Source organism: Bubalus kerabau, chromosome 2 (assembly GCF_029407905.1).
Source record: "Bubalus kerabau isolate K-KA32 ecotype Philippines breed swamp buffalo chromosome 2, PCC_UOA_SB_1v2, whole genome shotgun sequence".
In the NCBI taxonomy this organism is placed as follows: domain Eukaryota; kingdom Metazoa; phylum Chordata; class Mammalia; order Artiodactyla; family Bovidae; genus Bubalus; species Bubalus kerabau.
In genome coordinates, this window is record NC_073625.1 from 26078512 (window position 1) to 26095719 (window position 17208).

At 40.4% G+C, this 17208-nt stretch overlaps 1 protein-coding gene and 1 pseudogene across 8 annotated transcripts in view; both read right to left on the bottom strand.

Annotated features, from left to right (window-relative positions):
- MTUS1 (microtubule associated scaffold protein 1) overlaps window positions 1–17208 on the bottom strand; it is a 188002-nt gene that overhangs the window by 65003 nt on the left and 105791 nt on the right. For 7 of the 8 annotated variants that reach the window (XM_055567285.1, XM_055567284.1, XM_055567286.1 and 4 more), the window contains one exon: window positions 15100–15138. In XM_055567285.1, the coding sequence (XP_055423260.1) occupies window positions 15100–15138 (39 nt within the window). Of the gene's footprint in view, window positions 1–941; window positions 1481–15099; window positions 15139–17208 lie in introns of those variants that run through there. The other variant, XM_055567289.1, reaches the window with a different exon arrangement.
- LOC129645194 (uncharacterized) lies at window positions 6505–6623 on the bottom strand (annotated as a pseudogene).

Sequence of the window (17208 nt, forward strand, 5' to 3'; positions counted from 1 at the left end):
GAGAAAAATCACTGGGGACAGAGATGGAAAACAAGACCCAGAAGAGCCGGCATTCATGGGGAACAAAACAACATCTACTCAATATTTACATACTCAGAGGATCCTAGCACGGTTACCACTAACCAGCCCAGATTCAAAAGATCAGCACTCCCGTGTTTATAGCATGAAATCAACTTAATTGACCATAGTTGCAATTATGTCCAAACAACAGGCAGCGACGGGAGGCAAATGAATCCTCTCAAAGTGGGCAGGCAGGTGACATGTGCCTAAAATATACTCTGCATTCATTTCCATCTCTAGGCACAGAAAATAAAAAGCAGATACAAGCAAGAAGATCAGAGGCAGTCTCTTGTGATTTGCAAACATTTTCGCCATGAAGCTTGGAAAACTTAATTTGTCGTTCATTTCCTACCTGTCCACAAGCATTATGATGCTTTATTTCAGCATGTTGAGAACACAGCCATCGTTTAGTATACCAAACCAGCCTGTCACAACCTCAGTGAGGAACTACAGAACGAAAAACTACAGAACCCTCTCTTTTCATCTCCTTCTTTAAAGGAAAGAGAGCTAGTTGTCTTGATTTACCTGTCTCCCATCTCTGAAATCATGTGAAGGAAAATGTAACTGAACAGGTGCTGATTTTTTTTCCAGATCTGGCTGGTGTCAGAGCAAAGAGCTGGGAGCATCCAGGCAACAGTTTGGGTTTCAACGAACAAACCAAGCAGACAGTAGCTTGCAGACAAGGAAAAGTGCTAGGCACATGTGTTGAAGCACAAGAGAAAGCGGCTTATTTTGACAAATTATGCCCAGTTCTCCCATTAGAGCTTTCTTTCCTCAATAATCTGTCCCCTTAGGAAATTTCTGATAAGCACCTGCAAGGTAACCAAGAAGCCCCCCCCCACCCAGTGTAACAGTACAGAGAGAGCGTGTGCCAGACAAACCTGTGTGGAAAATAATAGTGCTTTTCCGAAACCCTGAAGGAAGTCGCAGATTCCGCAGCAACCCTTTGGCAGTCAGCCGGACGTGAATGGTGGACAAGGAGAACTTGGGAGACAACAACATGTCTTCAGAGCAGGTGGAAAAGAAAATGTCACAGAAGAACCAGCTCCCACACGGGCTCTCACATACTGTCTTTTCCAACCCTGCACTCTTCTCCCAGGCCAAGAAGCAGAGCGAGAGAAAACATGCCTACATGCCAGACGCTGCTTACCGCGCCCGCACAAAAGAAAAGCCCCAGAGCTATCCAAGTGCTTCTGGCTTCCGCTTCCACTGCCAGATGTTGCAGAAACAATGCTCTTCCTCTGAAGCAACTCCTCCTAGCAGCCCCAGCAGTCAGCAGCCTCTGAGTGACATCACACTGAACATGCTATGGGGTTGTTATGGTTTGCATCAGAGATGGTGAAGGGGAGGAGAAAGTGGGTGGTCTTAGGCGCTTTATATAACAACCAATAATGTCACCGGTTCGGTGATGGCTTGGAGGATCCTTAAGGGGAAACAACTACTTCGAGGCGTGCCTAATACTTATTTAGTAATTATAAAGAATTAAGACTTCATTATAGTAGTCTGTATTCTGATTTTTTAAATTGTAATTATATCTATAATTTAAACTGTAATTATATATACACACACACACTAGTAGTAACACGGGGCATTTTTTCAGATATTTTACATAAACCTATATAGAAACCTAATACCTGAGACAAAAGTGTTCCCAGTTACAGTTTTAAATAAGATGCCTACTATAACATCTGATGCTAAGGTAGCACTGTAGGTCCATTGTATTTCTAAAACAAAATCTTTTTACTGTATTAATGAGAGATTGAGGAAAGGTTAAAGTTCAACTTTACCACTCATATTCTGGAGACCTCACTAATAACCAACAATTAAAGTTTAATGCAATACCTCTATCAGATGTAATTTAATAGTTCCAGAGGAATAAAAAATTAGTCTGACAAGCAGTATTCTAAATTCCACTTACTGCTTGACTCATTGCACTTACAGAATATCAGGTGACCTCTCAAGAATAGTAGTGTTTTCAGATTAGGAACACCAGGAAGGTGAGATTATTGTGTATCAGTAAGAATTGAGATCTAGCAAATGTTTACTTGAGTAGAGTCCTTTGTAAAAAGTACATTAAAATATGATGGCAAAAACTAAAAGAAGTTGCAGGAGAAAGGCGTGGACATAAAAGAGAATTGCACCCGCAAAATGCTCACTTAGGTGAAGCTAATATTATTAAACCAGGAAGAGCCCAAACTCTTGATAGATTTTAATTTTGAAAAGTATAAGAAAACAATATGTAAAAAAAAATGATCTATGCATGTTTCCTAGATTTCCAAGGCTTGATAACAGAAATGAATGTGGCTGTTGACCATAAATAACTAATAGATGCTATGAGAATGTTCAGGACACAGTTACTCTTTCAGAAATTCTCTAGAGTGTTCAGGGTGTGACGAGTGGAGGAGACAGGCAGGAAAGGAAATTCTGAGTAATTCCTTCTCCCTTTGCACTCACCCCACCCGCCCCCTCAACCCCCACCCAGCCTCTGTGGGCAAGCTACAACCTATTCATAAACAGACGAGGGGTCTTGTTAACCAAGGAATTAAAGTCTGGAAAAGCTACATTTAGGTATTGCTTCTTCACTTTATCACAGTTTTTATTAAAAAGCAAATTAATTTGCCACAACCAACTGTTCTTCCTGCTTCCCACCAAGAAAAAAACACTTGTAAAAACTAAGATTAAAAACCAGCATTAAAATTATAAATAGAAGACTAAACACTGATATTATTAAAAATAGACATGACACCACCCTCTTTCAATGTTTTTTGTTTTGTTTAGTTTTTTGTTAGTTAAGTAATAGTAAACTCTATCCTGGTTGAAAGGGAAATCTTTTAGCCCGGACTACTCTAAAAGAAGAAAATAGCAACATGCCATCAATTCGTTATATTTATTACAATGTCTGCTTGAACTACCCTAATCTACACCACATATATGAAAAGTTATGTTGCTAATGATCTTTCTAAACAGCAGAGCATGGCTCTCTGCTTCTCCCTGTGAGTGATGCCCTGTGGCCCTGGGAGGCTTGTGGTGTTTCCCATCCTCTGGGGAGCTCTTCCTTCAAAGGCAAAAAGCCCAAAGCCAAAAAACAGCACAGCTAGGAACTATAAGAATAAAGAGAAGCAGTGCCAGTCAAAAGGAAAAGTCAAAAGTCAGAAGGAGTAGTTCCTGTTTCTACAGCAACGTGTACACACACACACACACACAAAGGGAAAGACTAAGAACAGCTCAAGCAGGGTTTCTATTCTTTCCCAAACACAAGTCTGCCACCTGGTGGCGGTTGAGCACAAGTGCACCAAAGCAAAAAGGCAGCCTTGACAATTGATAAACAGCCAACTCATACAATATGCTATGTGCCAGGCACACTCCTAAACGCTTTTTATGCATGCACTCTTTTAAATAATCAATCAGCAATAATTGCAGGGTTACAACAATTTTTATTTTATATATATAGATAGATAGATACACACACACTTCTAGGGGGTTGGGGAAGCACAGATTTTAAAACTGGTTCAGAAAGAGCAAATAATTTGATTACTTCTTTGATCAGTTACGTGTACACACACTGTCATTTCTGAATTTATACCAAATATAGAAATATAAGACAGATAAGAAAGTGTTCATCTTTAATTATACAAAGTCTTAATTTAAGAAGAGGTAAGGAAAAATCTAAGGAACTTTTAGTACTTACATGAGAAAAATGTAATTAGTTATAAAAATTAAGAGTAAGATCACAGAGTCATTAAAATGAAGTTTTTTTTTAAAAAAAAGTTTAAGTGGTAGAATAGCTTTATAAAAAGCCCATGATATGAACTGAGTTTCTATTAATGACACAAATAAAGAAAAATAATGAATAAGTAATTGTATAGAGTAACCCACTCCAGTACTCTTGCCTGGAAAATCCCATGGATGGAGGAGCCTGGTAGGCTGCAGTCCATGGGGTCGCTAAGAGTCGGACACGACTGAGCGACTTCACTTTCACTTTTCACTTTCATGCATTGGAGAAGGAAATGGCAACCCACTCCAGTGTTCTTGCCTGGAGAATTCCAGGGGCAGGAGAGCCTGGTGGGCTGACGTCTATGGGGTCACACAGAGTCGGACACGACTGAAGTGACTTATCAGCAGCAAGACTTTAAAAACTACAGAAGGTATGTTATGGATGATAAAAGTGTTTGGCAGTCAATGTGTTACACTGTCACAGTAGATTCAAACATCAAGAATCACAGATCTCACTGCGGTCTGTATAGAAGTGTGTGTGTTTCATTAGTGACTTGACATTAGAAAACAATGATGCTATGGTTCCAGCATAGGCTGTGCAGGGTTGCTCAGATGCTATGAAATACATCCAACTAGGACAGATTTATTTGTTATTGTTAATGATCATTAAGAATCTGGAGATTAATGTTTAACCAGGGATTCAAGCATCTCTATTCAACCAATCTTCCCAAGAACTCCAGCACGAGTATCAGTCTTAGCATTTATTATATTTCCTTCCTTTCCCTAACATAGCCCTAATTGCCAGATTTTCTTTATTTTTATATATGGCCCTTTTTAAGTTCAATCCTCCATTCCTTCCATAATATCTTCTTGCTTAGTAGTAAGAAGAAGGTCTATAAGGCACACTCTATCAGAAAATTCACATGAAACGATTAGGAAGGGCTTCCCTGATGGCTCAGTGGTAAGAAATCTGCCTCTCAGTGCTGGTGTCAAGGCTTCGACCTCTGATCAGGAAGATCCCACAACTAAGCCCGCGCGCCACAACTACTGAGCATGCGCCACAGCCCAGGCATCGCAACTCCGGAGCCCACGTGTCAGAGCTCCGGAGGCCCGCACGCCCCAGAGCCGCTGCTCCGCAACAAGAGGAGCCACCACAATGAGAAGTCCGCGCACCACAACCAGGGAGTAGCTCCCCGATCGCTGCAGCTGGAGAAAAGCTCGCTCAGTAACAGACCCAGTACAGCCAAAAGCAAATAGATAAATAAAATTCAATCTCCACCCAACCCATAAGATTGTAAATTCTCCAAGATTAGCGGCATTACCTTTTAGTGCTGGTCGCCCCAAATAAAAGCAACAATGTTTTATCCACATACAATGTGTGTTTTTAAAAACGAAGGGGAAAAGTGTGTTCAATGTAGAATTTTTAAAAAACTCAAATTATCTGTACATCATAGTGCTCTGTAGCCAGTTATTTTTAAACTTAAAATTTTCACTTAAAACTTAAAATTCTTTAAACCTTAAAATGTCAAACTTAAAATTATCATGTGAAAATGATAATGGCAATGATAATGCCATTATCACTCCATGGCATTAAATAATCCTCTATGTTACTATTTTAATGGCTTTAAAAATGTTATAGAAATGCCAGCGAACATAAACAATACCCACTGTTTAAATCATTCAGACTGTTTCCAATTTTTCCCCCTTTTAAACAGTTCTGAAAAGCAATAAATAAGTCAATCATTTTCCTAGAATCAGTTCTGATAAATGGAATGCTGAGGTAGAAGGCTTTTGTCACATGTCGCCAAAATGCCTCCATCCAGGAAGGGCTGCAGTAACTTATACCACCTCCCCCCACCCCTACAGTGATATGAATGAGACAATTAGTCCCTACTCATTTCACCAGCACTCTTAGAAATATAATATTTGTCACTGCTATATTTTAAATGGATAACCAACAAGGACCTATTGTATAGCACAGGGAACTCTGCTCAGAGTTAAGTGGCAGCCTGGATGTAGGGTTCAGGCAGTTTGGGGGAGAATGGACACATTGCATGTGTGGCTGAGTCCCCCTGCTGTTCACCTGAAACTATCACAACACTGTTAACTGGCTATGCTCCAATATAAAATAAAAAGTAAAAAAAAAAGTTTGTAAACTTTTTCAATATTTCTTAGCCCTTTGTATTTCCTCTTTGTGTCTAATTCTTTTACCATTTTTTAGTGAAGTATAGTTGATTTGCCTGCAGTGTTATGTTAGTTTCAAGTGCATAACATAGTGATTTCACATTTTTATAAACTCCAGTTAAAACTATTATAAAATATTGGCTATATTCCCTGTGCTGTACATTACATCCTGGTACCTTACTTTATACATAATAGTTTGCACCTCTTAATCCCCTTCCCCAGTATTACCCCTCTTCCATACCCTCTCCCCACTGGTAACCACTAGTTTGTTCTCTGTATCTGTGAGTCTTGTTTCTGTTTTGTTTTGTGATGTTCATTATTTTTTAGATACCATAGTAATAGTGAAGTTGTTGAGTTGTGTCTGACTCTTTGCAACCCCATGGATTGTAGCCCGCCAGGCTCCTCCATCCGTGGTATTTTTCCAGGCAAGCGTGCTGGAGTGGGTTGTTATTTCCTTCTCCAGGGGATCTTCCCGACCCAGGGATTGAACCTGGGTCTCCCACATTGCAGGCAGACTCTTTACCATCTGAGCCACCAGGAAAGACCTAAATACAGCACCCCGTATTCCCAGGCGGTCTCCCATCCAAGTACTAACCAGGCCTGGCACTACTTAGCTTCCGAGATCAGATGATATGGGACGTGTTCAGAATAGTATGGCCATAGATACCATAGTATGTCCTTTTTTGTCTGACTTACTTCACAGCATTCTCCTGGTCCACCCATGTGGTTGGAAGTTCTTCATTTTTTATGGTTAAGTAATATTCCACACCCACACACACACCCACATCTTCTTTATCCATTCATCTGTTGATGGACACTTTGGCTGCTTCTATATCTTGGCAATTGTATATGGTGTTGCTATGAACATTGGGGCGCATGTATCTTTCCAAATTGGAGTTCTCATTATCTTTGGCTAAATAGGGACTTCCCTGGTGGCTCAGGCGGTAAAGCGTCTGTCTACAATGTGGGAGACCTGGGTTTGATCCCTGGGTCGGGAAGCTCCCCTGGAGAAGGTAATGGCAATCCACTCCAGTACCATTGCCTGGAAAATCCCAAGGACAGAGGAGCCTGGTAGGCTACAGTCCATGGGGTCGCAAAGAGTCGGACACGACTGAGAGACTTCACTTCACTTCACTTTGGCTAAATACCTAGGAATGGGACTGCTAAATCATATAGTTCTATTTTTAAAACATACTCCATATTCATAGCGCTGCACCAATCTACATTCCCACTGACAGCGCACCAGGGTTCCCTTTTCTTTACATCCTCACCAACGTTTACTATTTGTGGTCTTTTTGAGGATGGCCACTCTGACAGGTGCACGGTGGCATCTCACTGAGGTTTTGATTTGCGTTTCCCTGATGATCCGTTTACTTTCCCACGTGCAGTTGTCTGTACCCTGATTTGAAATGGCCTGAACTGGAGTAAACAGGTTGCTGATGTTGTCCCAGTTTGTGGTGTGACCCCTACTACTGTTTACAGTGGCTTTCGGTTGAGATATAATAGACATTGGTTTTAGGAGCACAATGTAACGATTCGGTATAAGCATAATCCTGTTTTTTGCTCTTCATAAATATTGTGGGGCTATTTTTTAAAAAAAACAAACAGAAGATTTGTGACAATCCCATGTTGAGCAATGCTATCGACATCATTTTTCCCCACAGCATTTGCGTATTTTATGTGTCTGTGTCACTGTGTGATACTTTTTGCAAAATTTCACACTTTTTGTTTTGTATTTTTAAATTAAGATACGTACCTTTTTTAGACATAATGCGGTTATCACGCAGTTAATACACTATGTGTGCTTAGTCGCTCAGTCGTGTCCGACTCTCTGCAACCCCATGGACTGTAGCCCACCAGGCTCCTCTATCCATGGGATTCTCCAGGCAAGAATACTGCAGTGGGTTGCCATGCCCTTCTCCAGGGGATCTTCCCAACCCAAGGATCGAACCCAGGTCTCCCACACTGCAGGTGGATTCTTTACAACTGAGCCATCAGGAAACCCCATGAATACTGGAGTGGATAGCTATCCCTTCTCCAGGGGATCTTCCTGACCCAGGAATTGAACCGGGGTCTCCTGCATTGCAAGCGGATTCTTTACCAGCTGAGCTTTAATGTAAACATTTATGCAATGGAAAACCAAAAATTAACGAGAATTACTTTACTGGGGTGGTCTGAAACTGAACCTGCGGTACTGCTGACGTATGCCTGTTATTTGTCAATATTGTGAAACAATCACAAGTCCAGTTACAGCTAACATCCATCTCCATGCCTAGAAAAATTTCTTTGACAAAAGCAAGGTTTAAACCTTTTGTTGTCATAATTAGAAATCCTTTCTTTCGTAGTGACATTCCTGGAAAGGTCTTTTCTGTAAAGTCTACTTTTCATGCTCGCATTCTGATGTTTGTTTAAAACTTCAGTCTGGAATATATTTGTATGTGGTGTGTGAATTAAGAATCTAGCTCCTGATAAACAGATGGTCCTTGTTCCAACAATCCATGCTTTCCCTGATTTGAATACCAAACTTCACACGTTCCTCAAACACCATCTGCCTTTTAAGTGGGAGAGGACAGTTATAATCATAAAACCACAGAGGAGGACAGCCTCACCCCTACTCTCAGTGAAAGAAACACTGGCCATGCTGGTGTCATCTCATCCGAGGAGGCGTGCGATTCTCAACCATCTCCCTACACTTGCAAGAGGGGGTACAGAGAGTGACCCGATCCTCCTGAGCTGGATTTAGTGAGGGGGGAGGTGGAAGGAGCATGCGTTTTCTACTTTCCCGGGCAGACTCCACGGCACCTGAAAGTGATGATCTTGTGTAAAATAATCAGAGAGCAGGATAAATACAACTCTGGTGCTCTGGCATCCCTAACAGCTTTAATGTGGGGTAGAACCACATAATAATAGTACCTGGTATGCATGGCATCATCCTTATAAACAGCAAACCAAGTTTTATTTAGAGTCAGTGTTGGTGAGAATCTTACAGCATCATCATCTTTAAATAAATGACAACAGCTAGACCCCAGGAGGGTGGTTCTTGACTTTCAGTGATTTTCCCTGCTTGCTTAAAGGACTTAAAATAATTCATTCTCCTGGAAAAGAGCTCTAATAGTAAGTCACTAGAATCATAAGAACAATGAAAAGGATTATCCTCGTCACTGTCTCCGAGCAGCTATCCTTTGAGAGCTTTTTATATAACAACTCTACATAAAATACATCTATACTGGGAAGTCCTCCCGAAATATGCTCGTGTCCCCAAGTGAGAAATCTGAGCCTTTGGAGACGCTTAGCAATGAACCCAAGATCAGGACACCAGGGGAATGCGGCAATCCCAGGGTGTCCATCAACAGTCAATGCCGGCCAAGTTCATTCTCTTTCTGCTCCTCTTCCTTTGCCCACGAGGTGATGGAGCTGTCTTTGATGTAACTGATGAAAGGTTGAAACTAAAACAGTGACACAAAACTTTCAACTACTAAACTAGTCAAATTAAAAAAAAAAAAATGGTGAAGCCGGTACTCTTTTATGTTGTCAGTTATGGGATACGAAGCTTTTGGAAAACAATTTGCTGAGCGAAGTGGTGACAAATATGCATGTGTTTTGATTTGTTTTTACTACTTACAAGAATCCATCACAGGGGACTTCCCTGGTGGCCCAGTGGTTGAGAATCTGCCTACCAATGAGGGGGACAGGGGTTCGATCCCTGGCCCAGGAACTTAGATCCCACATGCCACAGGGCAATCTCACATGTCACAACCATCGAGGCTGAGCTCTCTAGAGCTCGTGATCTGCAACAAGAAGCCACCGCAGCAAGAAACCCGTGCACCACAACCAGAGAGCGGCCCCACTCGCTGCAGCTAAAGAAAGCCCAAGTGCAGCGACGAACACCCAGCACAGCCAATATACTAATTAACTAAAGAAAAGAATCTATCACAAAAACTTCCCTAACCTCTGAAGGTATTCGTTGTAGAGATGTTCATCACAGGATCATTTGTGAATGTGATATAGAAGTACTGCAAGTACACAAGAGGAGTAGTTAAATGCTGCTGCATATGTTAAATGTAATAGTCATTATAAGTGATTGCTTGTGTTAGATGACAGTAACGTCATCTACATTTTATTTCAAATCACAAATTTAAAAATACTAAAGGTGATTTCTAAACCTTTACAGGCTAAACATTTTAGAACTTCACAAACTGCTATAATTCAAGGCAAGTGATTACTGTACACAAATGAAAAGATATGAAGTTGCTCAGTTTTCATCTCTACCACAGTTTGTTGCTTTAAAAAAAGAAAACTATCTGAGAGCCATAAGATTTAATGTTCAGAGGAGCATGTCTGTATGCAGAGGCAATGTCTTCTGTACAATGTAAAAGATGACATTGTAAGCAGAACAGAAAGACGATGTGCTTTGCCATCACAGGCTTAGAGAGCAGGGAGAAGCCTTAGGGATCAATCATTTCAATTACACAGAAAAGAAAACTAGTATTAAGAGGTTACATGATCCATCAAAAAAGTCACTGCTGTTAGGACACTACTTCTGAGCATCTGGACTTCCCTGGTGGTTTAGATGGTAAAGAATCTGCCTGCAATGCGGGAGAGCTGGGTTCAATTCCTGAGTCGGGAAGATCCTCTGGAGAAGGGAAAGGCTACCCACTCCAGTATTCCTGCCTGGAGAATTCCACGGACAGAGGGGCCTGGCGGGCTACAGTCCATGGGGTTGCAAAGAGTCGGATGTGACTGGGCAATAACACTTCACTTTCTCAGTTTCTAAGCTGCTCTTCCCAAAGCCAACACACTGTGCCTTTTCCTGAGCAGGCTCACCATAATACTCGGTCAGTTTTAAATAATGATAATCACTAACCACCAACAGAGAAGCCTGGAAAAGTCAGGTTTATGATTTTTGGAAAATACGTGTTCATACTCAAAATCTAGATTAAATCACAGTGCTGACCCCTTAAAATACAGCTTCTCCCACTGCAATTATTAGAGCAGGGTTAACTGAAGGCAGGCGTTCTCAAACTCTGTCCTATGCCCTATTTCTAATCCATGGTTTAGAGGCTTTGCCAGACAAAACCATGGTGTGATTTATACTGTCCATTTCTTTTCTCAGTCAGTTGTTAATCTGCCATTGTGATAACCTTCCCTATCAAGGGTCACTGTTACATTAAGTGTCAGTGATAGGCTTTGGAAACAAGACATCCCAGTTCTCCCACAATGTGACAAGGGAAAATGCCTAACGCTAATAGTTTTTCTGCATATAGAAAGGAGATATATATTGAAGGGTTTTTTTTTTTATTGCTATGCCTATGAAAACAAATATCCTTTACAATGCTTTATATTTTTATTTATTCTGGGCTGTGCTGGGTCTTCGTTACTGTGAGGGCTTTTCTCTCGTTGTGGGGAGCCAGGGCTACTCTGCTTGTGGCGTGTGGGCTTCTCACTGCGGTGGCTTCTCTTGGTACAGGCAATAGAGAGCGCGGGCTTCAGTGCTGCTGCTGCACGAGCTCAGGAGCTGCAGTTCCCAGAGCACAGGCTCAGGAGTTGTGGCACACAGGCTTAGTTGCTCCGTGGCATGTGGGATCTTTCCGACCAAAGGATTGAACCCGTGTCTCCTGCACTGACCACTGAGAATCTCCTGATTCTGTACCACTGAGCCACCAGGGAAGCCCTACAATACTTGATGTAATCACTGACTTGAGATGTAAATTAAGACTGCCTTTCCAAGCTGCACAGAGCAGGCATATTAGACTTGTTTAACTAGTTCCTTCACTGTGACCAGTATCAATAGCAGCTCCCAAAGCACAGAGATGTCACACAACAAATACTTCCCAAAAGAACTGCAAAATTTGTATTTTGAAAACTACCAAAAAGTTGTTGAAAGAAACGAAAGGAGACGTAACTAAAAGGGGGGGCCGCCCCATATTCATGAATCAAAATACTGAATATTGTAAAGCTGGCCAATGCTCCAGAAATGCATCTACAGATTCAATGCAATATCGATCAAAATCCTAACCAACTTCTTTACTGAAATAGACAAGCTGACACCAATGTTCACATGGAAATTCAAGAGACTCAGAACAGTCAAAATAATCTTGAAAAAAGCACAAGTTGAAGGATGTGCACTTTCTGATTTCAGAACTCTTCACACCACAGTAAGCAAGACAATGTGGTACTGACAAGGATCGGCACGTAGATCCATGTGCAACCCCATGGACTATAGCCTGTCAGGCTCCTCTGTCCATGGGATTCTCCAGGCAAGAATACTGGAGTGGGTTGCCATGCCCTCCTCCAAGGGATCTTCCCAACCCAGGGATCGAACCTGGGTCTCCAGCATTGCAGGCAGATTCTTTACCATCTGGGCCGCCACGGAAGCCTACGGGATAGCTTAGAGAGCCCAGAAACGAATCCTCATGTTCACAGCGAACAGTTTTCAACAAAGGTGCCAAGATAGTTCAGTGGAGGAAAGAGCAGCGTTTTCCACAAAAGGTGCTGGGACAGCTAGAAATCTACATACAAAAGAATTAAGTTGGATCCCCCTACTTCATATCATATACAGAAATTAACTCAAAGATGCATCAAAGTATAAGAGCTGAAAGTGTAAAACGCTCGGAAGAACACATGGGTATAGGTCTTCATGACCTTGTACAAGCAATAGCTTCTTAGACATAATACCAAATGGATAAGCAACATAAGAAGAAACATAGATAAACTGGATCTCATGAAAATTAAAAATGTGCCTCAAAAGGTGTTATCAAGAAAATGAAAAGACAGGGACATCCTGGTGGTACAGTGGTTAAGACTCCACACTCCCAACACAGGGGGTCCAGGTTTAATTCCTAGACAGAGAACTAGTTCCCACACATCATAACTAAGTCCTGGCACAGCCAAATAAATATTAAGAAAGACGAAAGAAAGAAAATGAAAACACAACCTACAGCATGGGAGAAAATGATTTCACAAGATTTCATCTATGTGATAAGAGCCTAATATTCAGGATACACAAAGAACTCCTACACCTCAATAATAATAATACAAATAATTTTTAAATGGGCAAAGGACTTGAATAAGTGTTTCCCCAAAGAAGATATATGAATGGCTCATAAGCTTCTGAAAGATGCTCAACATCTGAGTAGCCATCAGGGAAATGCAAATTGAAACCACAATGAAATACCAGTTCATACCCACTAGAATAGGGCTTCCCTGGTATCTCAGATGGTAAAGAATCTGCCAGCAACACAGGAGACCCAGGTTCAATCCCTGGGTTGGGAAGATTCCCTGGAGGAGGAAATGGCAACGCACTTCAGTATTCTTATCTGGAGAATCCCATGGACAGGATCCCGGTGGGCTACAGTCCATGGGGTCACAAATGGTCAGATACAACTGAGCAACTAACACTAGATCTAGACTAGACCCACGAGCTATAATAAAAATTAAAAAAAAAAAAAGTGGACAAAAACATGTGTTCACACTACTGTATATAAAAGAGATAACTCATTCCTACTGTGTAGCACAGGGAACCCTACTCAATACTCGTTAATCACCTATATGGCAACAGAACCTAAGACAGAGTGGATATATGTATAACTGAATCACTTTGCTGTACAGCAGAAACTAACACAGCATTGTGAATCAACTGTAGTCTGATAAAAATGAGTTAAAAACAAACAAAAGCAAGTGTTGACAAAGATGTGGAAAAGCTCATGGAAATGTAGAACAGTGCGGTCACTTTGGAAGACACTTGGGAAGTTTCCCAGTTAAACCCAGAATTATCACCTCGCTTTCAGATAAAAGTTATCTGATTTAACATGTAGTCATTCTGTAGCATGTTGGGCTTCCCTGGTGGCTCAGGTGGTAAAGAATTCACCTGCAATATTTTATCTTCTAAATCCTAGGATGTGCTGGAAATTTAAAATGAAAGAAAATAAAATCTCATTGTGGGCAGAAGAGTTTCCTTTGGGCTTTAAAAATTGGTTTGGTAAACATGTATGTTCAAACTTGGGCTCTTGGAAGCCTTTAGAATTTAAACTGCTCTGCATGGCTGGGTCCTCTCTAGCTCTACAGTAAGTGAGAGCCTGTAACAGGTAAGCTTGTAACTTGCCTGCCTGCCTAAGCTGAGGAAACCAAGCACACCTCAAGCATCAAGTTATTCCATATGTAAGGTTATCCATCCCATTTTCCTTAATATACAGTGGGTTGGGGTGAGTGGTGTCCACAAATTTATACCTCCTATTCAGGCTTTCCTCACTACATCATAGCCTTTAACTAGGAACCAGCAATGCGCCTTCCTAAAATTTATTGCAGTTGTGATTGTATATTTATTTGTGCAATCCTTAAACTTTCCTGGAACCTTTCTGAAGACAAAACCCTTACTCATTTGTGGCTCACCTTTATATCCTTAGCCCCAGCGCTATCATGAAGCATGATAATCTGTAATCAATGTGTCATAGTAATACCCTTCTGCCTCTGCCGTTTGATTTACTGTTGTAATCCTCAATGGACTCAGAAGCCATAAAACTGTCTTATAACCACATATTAAAGAGGAGAATTTAAGTAGTGGACAGGGACCTAACCAGCTATAGATAAAACATAGAAACTGTAATGCGTACAGTTTATAAAATCTTCTCTGGTTTCAAGAGACCAAGTTTTTTAAGTCCCAGTTGATGTTCAAAGGTTCAGAGACAGTCTTAGAGATAGGTGTTGATTTTTTTCCATAGAAGTGTGAAAAGGAAAAGAAAAATGTTAAGTGCTTGATACTATTAAACCTGATCACAAGATTATTTAACCATTAAAGACTATCCATTTTACAATCGCGTATTTCTTAGAAAAAGTATATTCTCCATATCTCCACATGTTGAATAATAAATATGCTCCACATTTGGGAAAAAAAAAGCATTACTTAAAAAAGCAAATTATCTGTGATTAATAAAACATCCTTCTGCATCAGAAGGCTTAGCAACCATGTTCACCAAGTCTTAACCCTATGCCACCCAATGTCACAAGCAGTTATGTTTATGCCACAAAACAAAGTGTGTTTATAAGCAACTAGTGAAAAATCACTGTGAATACACTTAAGTACTTGATAATGTAACTGTACAAAATGATTCTTTTCCTCTATCTATATTTAAAGTGGTCACTTACCTGTATTCAAGGCTGTAAATAGACTTTTTCTTGAAGGATCTAAAATATAAGAGAAATATTTGTAAGATACACATTTTACAGGAAATATTACACAATAAACCATTTTACAAATAAAGCTCCCCCTCTCAAGTATAAAAAGACATTCCAAATAAGATCAAAATGGTAGTTTAATGGTTTAATGGTGATATTATTCATTGTCATCAATTAAATATGTTAGGACAAATCACAGTTTTTTTTCAATTCAAGAACTGCTGAAATTCAAATTCAACAGTACTGAATTTACACGTGTCTTACATACTTTATGCTATTCCACCACTTACAGAGCAGGAAAAGGGCCAGATTTTATGAAAGAAAGTCTCTTCCTTCAAATGGATATGATATAAAATTGTTAGCAGGGGAATTCTTTCACAATGTATATATGCATTAAATAAAATTTATTATAATTTTCATTGTCAATTATACACCCATAAAGCTGAAAAACAAATATAACCAGGAGTGGTGACAGGCACAGAGCTACAAAAGTCAGTCACGAGGAGATTATGAGCACGTTTTCCTGACATTATAGAGTCGTTTCTAGGGCAAAGCACCAGCAGATCAGTAAGAACAGTTGCCACATTCTATCCGTGGAATTTTACAGAGACGATAATCTCTTAAAATATGTGGCCATTGTAAATGGAAAGCATTGATTTCCACTCAAGTAAAACCTCTGTGATACAAAAGCTCATAAATTCAATAAAAGGGCATTTTAGAATACTGAGGTTCTCTGTTCTGTAAAGATATCCGAGGAATCAAGCTATTCTAACTCTGCAAGTGGCCTTAGTCTCAAAGTTAGACATTTTCTTTCCAGGTACGTGATCTGTGTGTGCAGATCACGGGGCTTTATCATCCATCAATAAAAAACACAGATTTCATAAACTGATGTCATCCCAACAAGGGGTCTTTTGATGCCTCAGAAGTTAATTTAAGACCTTGGACAGATGAGAACCTGTTGGCACTTGGAAGAATCTTTCTGCCAGTATCTGTACCTATTCTCTCTTGAATTCAATAGAAAAGAAAAAATGTTGGTAAATACTAATAGGTAATCAGCCTCAAGTTACCACAGGAACCTTCACATACATACATCTCTCTCTCTCTCTCTCTCTTTCTCTCTCTCTCTCTCTCACACACACACACACACACACACACATGTTGAGAAGGATGCAGAGCAACAGACACACTGCTTTGAGAGACTAACACCTTTCTGGAACGTTATTTAATGACATAATAACAAGTTCCCAAAGATTCATACAGTTTAACTCAGTGATCCCTCTTGTAGGGAAACCTCATGGATGTAATTAGAATCTGAAGCAATGAACAATGTTCACCTTCAAAGATGTTCATCCCAGTAAAAGGTGCCACAGTGAAAATCAGAAATTGTGTTCAGGAACCACAGAATTAGAAAACAGGAGACACTTTCATAGTCATTTAAAATGAAGATGCTCTCATGACATACTACTAAATTAATAAAAAAACAGCGCATCACAAGAGAGTGTACATACCATGCTCTGAGTTTTCTTGAAACAAAAGGAAAATGATTACACATGCAAAAGAAACGAACAGGAGGAAATGGAGCGGTTATTCGTGGTTGATGGGATGAAGGAGAACTGTGTAATTTTCTGTGTTTTTTAATCTCTCTAATATAAATATGCCTCACATACGACAGCTCAAGCTTCTCATTCACAATTATTCTTTCAGCTAAACAATCTTTCAGTTCACCAAATAACAACTGTTAATGTGCTTCAGCTCCACTGTGATAAAGCTGCAAGAGAACATTCCATATAAGCAGTGGTCCCCCAACCTTTCTGGCACCAGCGACTGGTTTCATAGAAGACAATTTTTCCATAGACCTGGGGGCAGGGTGGTGGGTTGTTGGGGGGTGGAGAGATGGTTTGGGGATGATTCGAGTGCATTACTTTTATTGTCTCTTTATCTCTATTATCATTACATCAGCTCCACCTCAGATCATCAGGCATTAGATTCCAGAGGCTGGGGACCCCAGAAGTATATACCACTTATGTTGTAAACCTGAATATTAACCTTCATAGCTGCAGCAATTACAAAGTGAGTGAT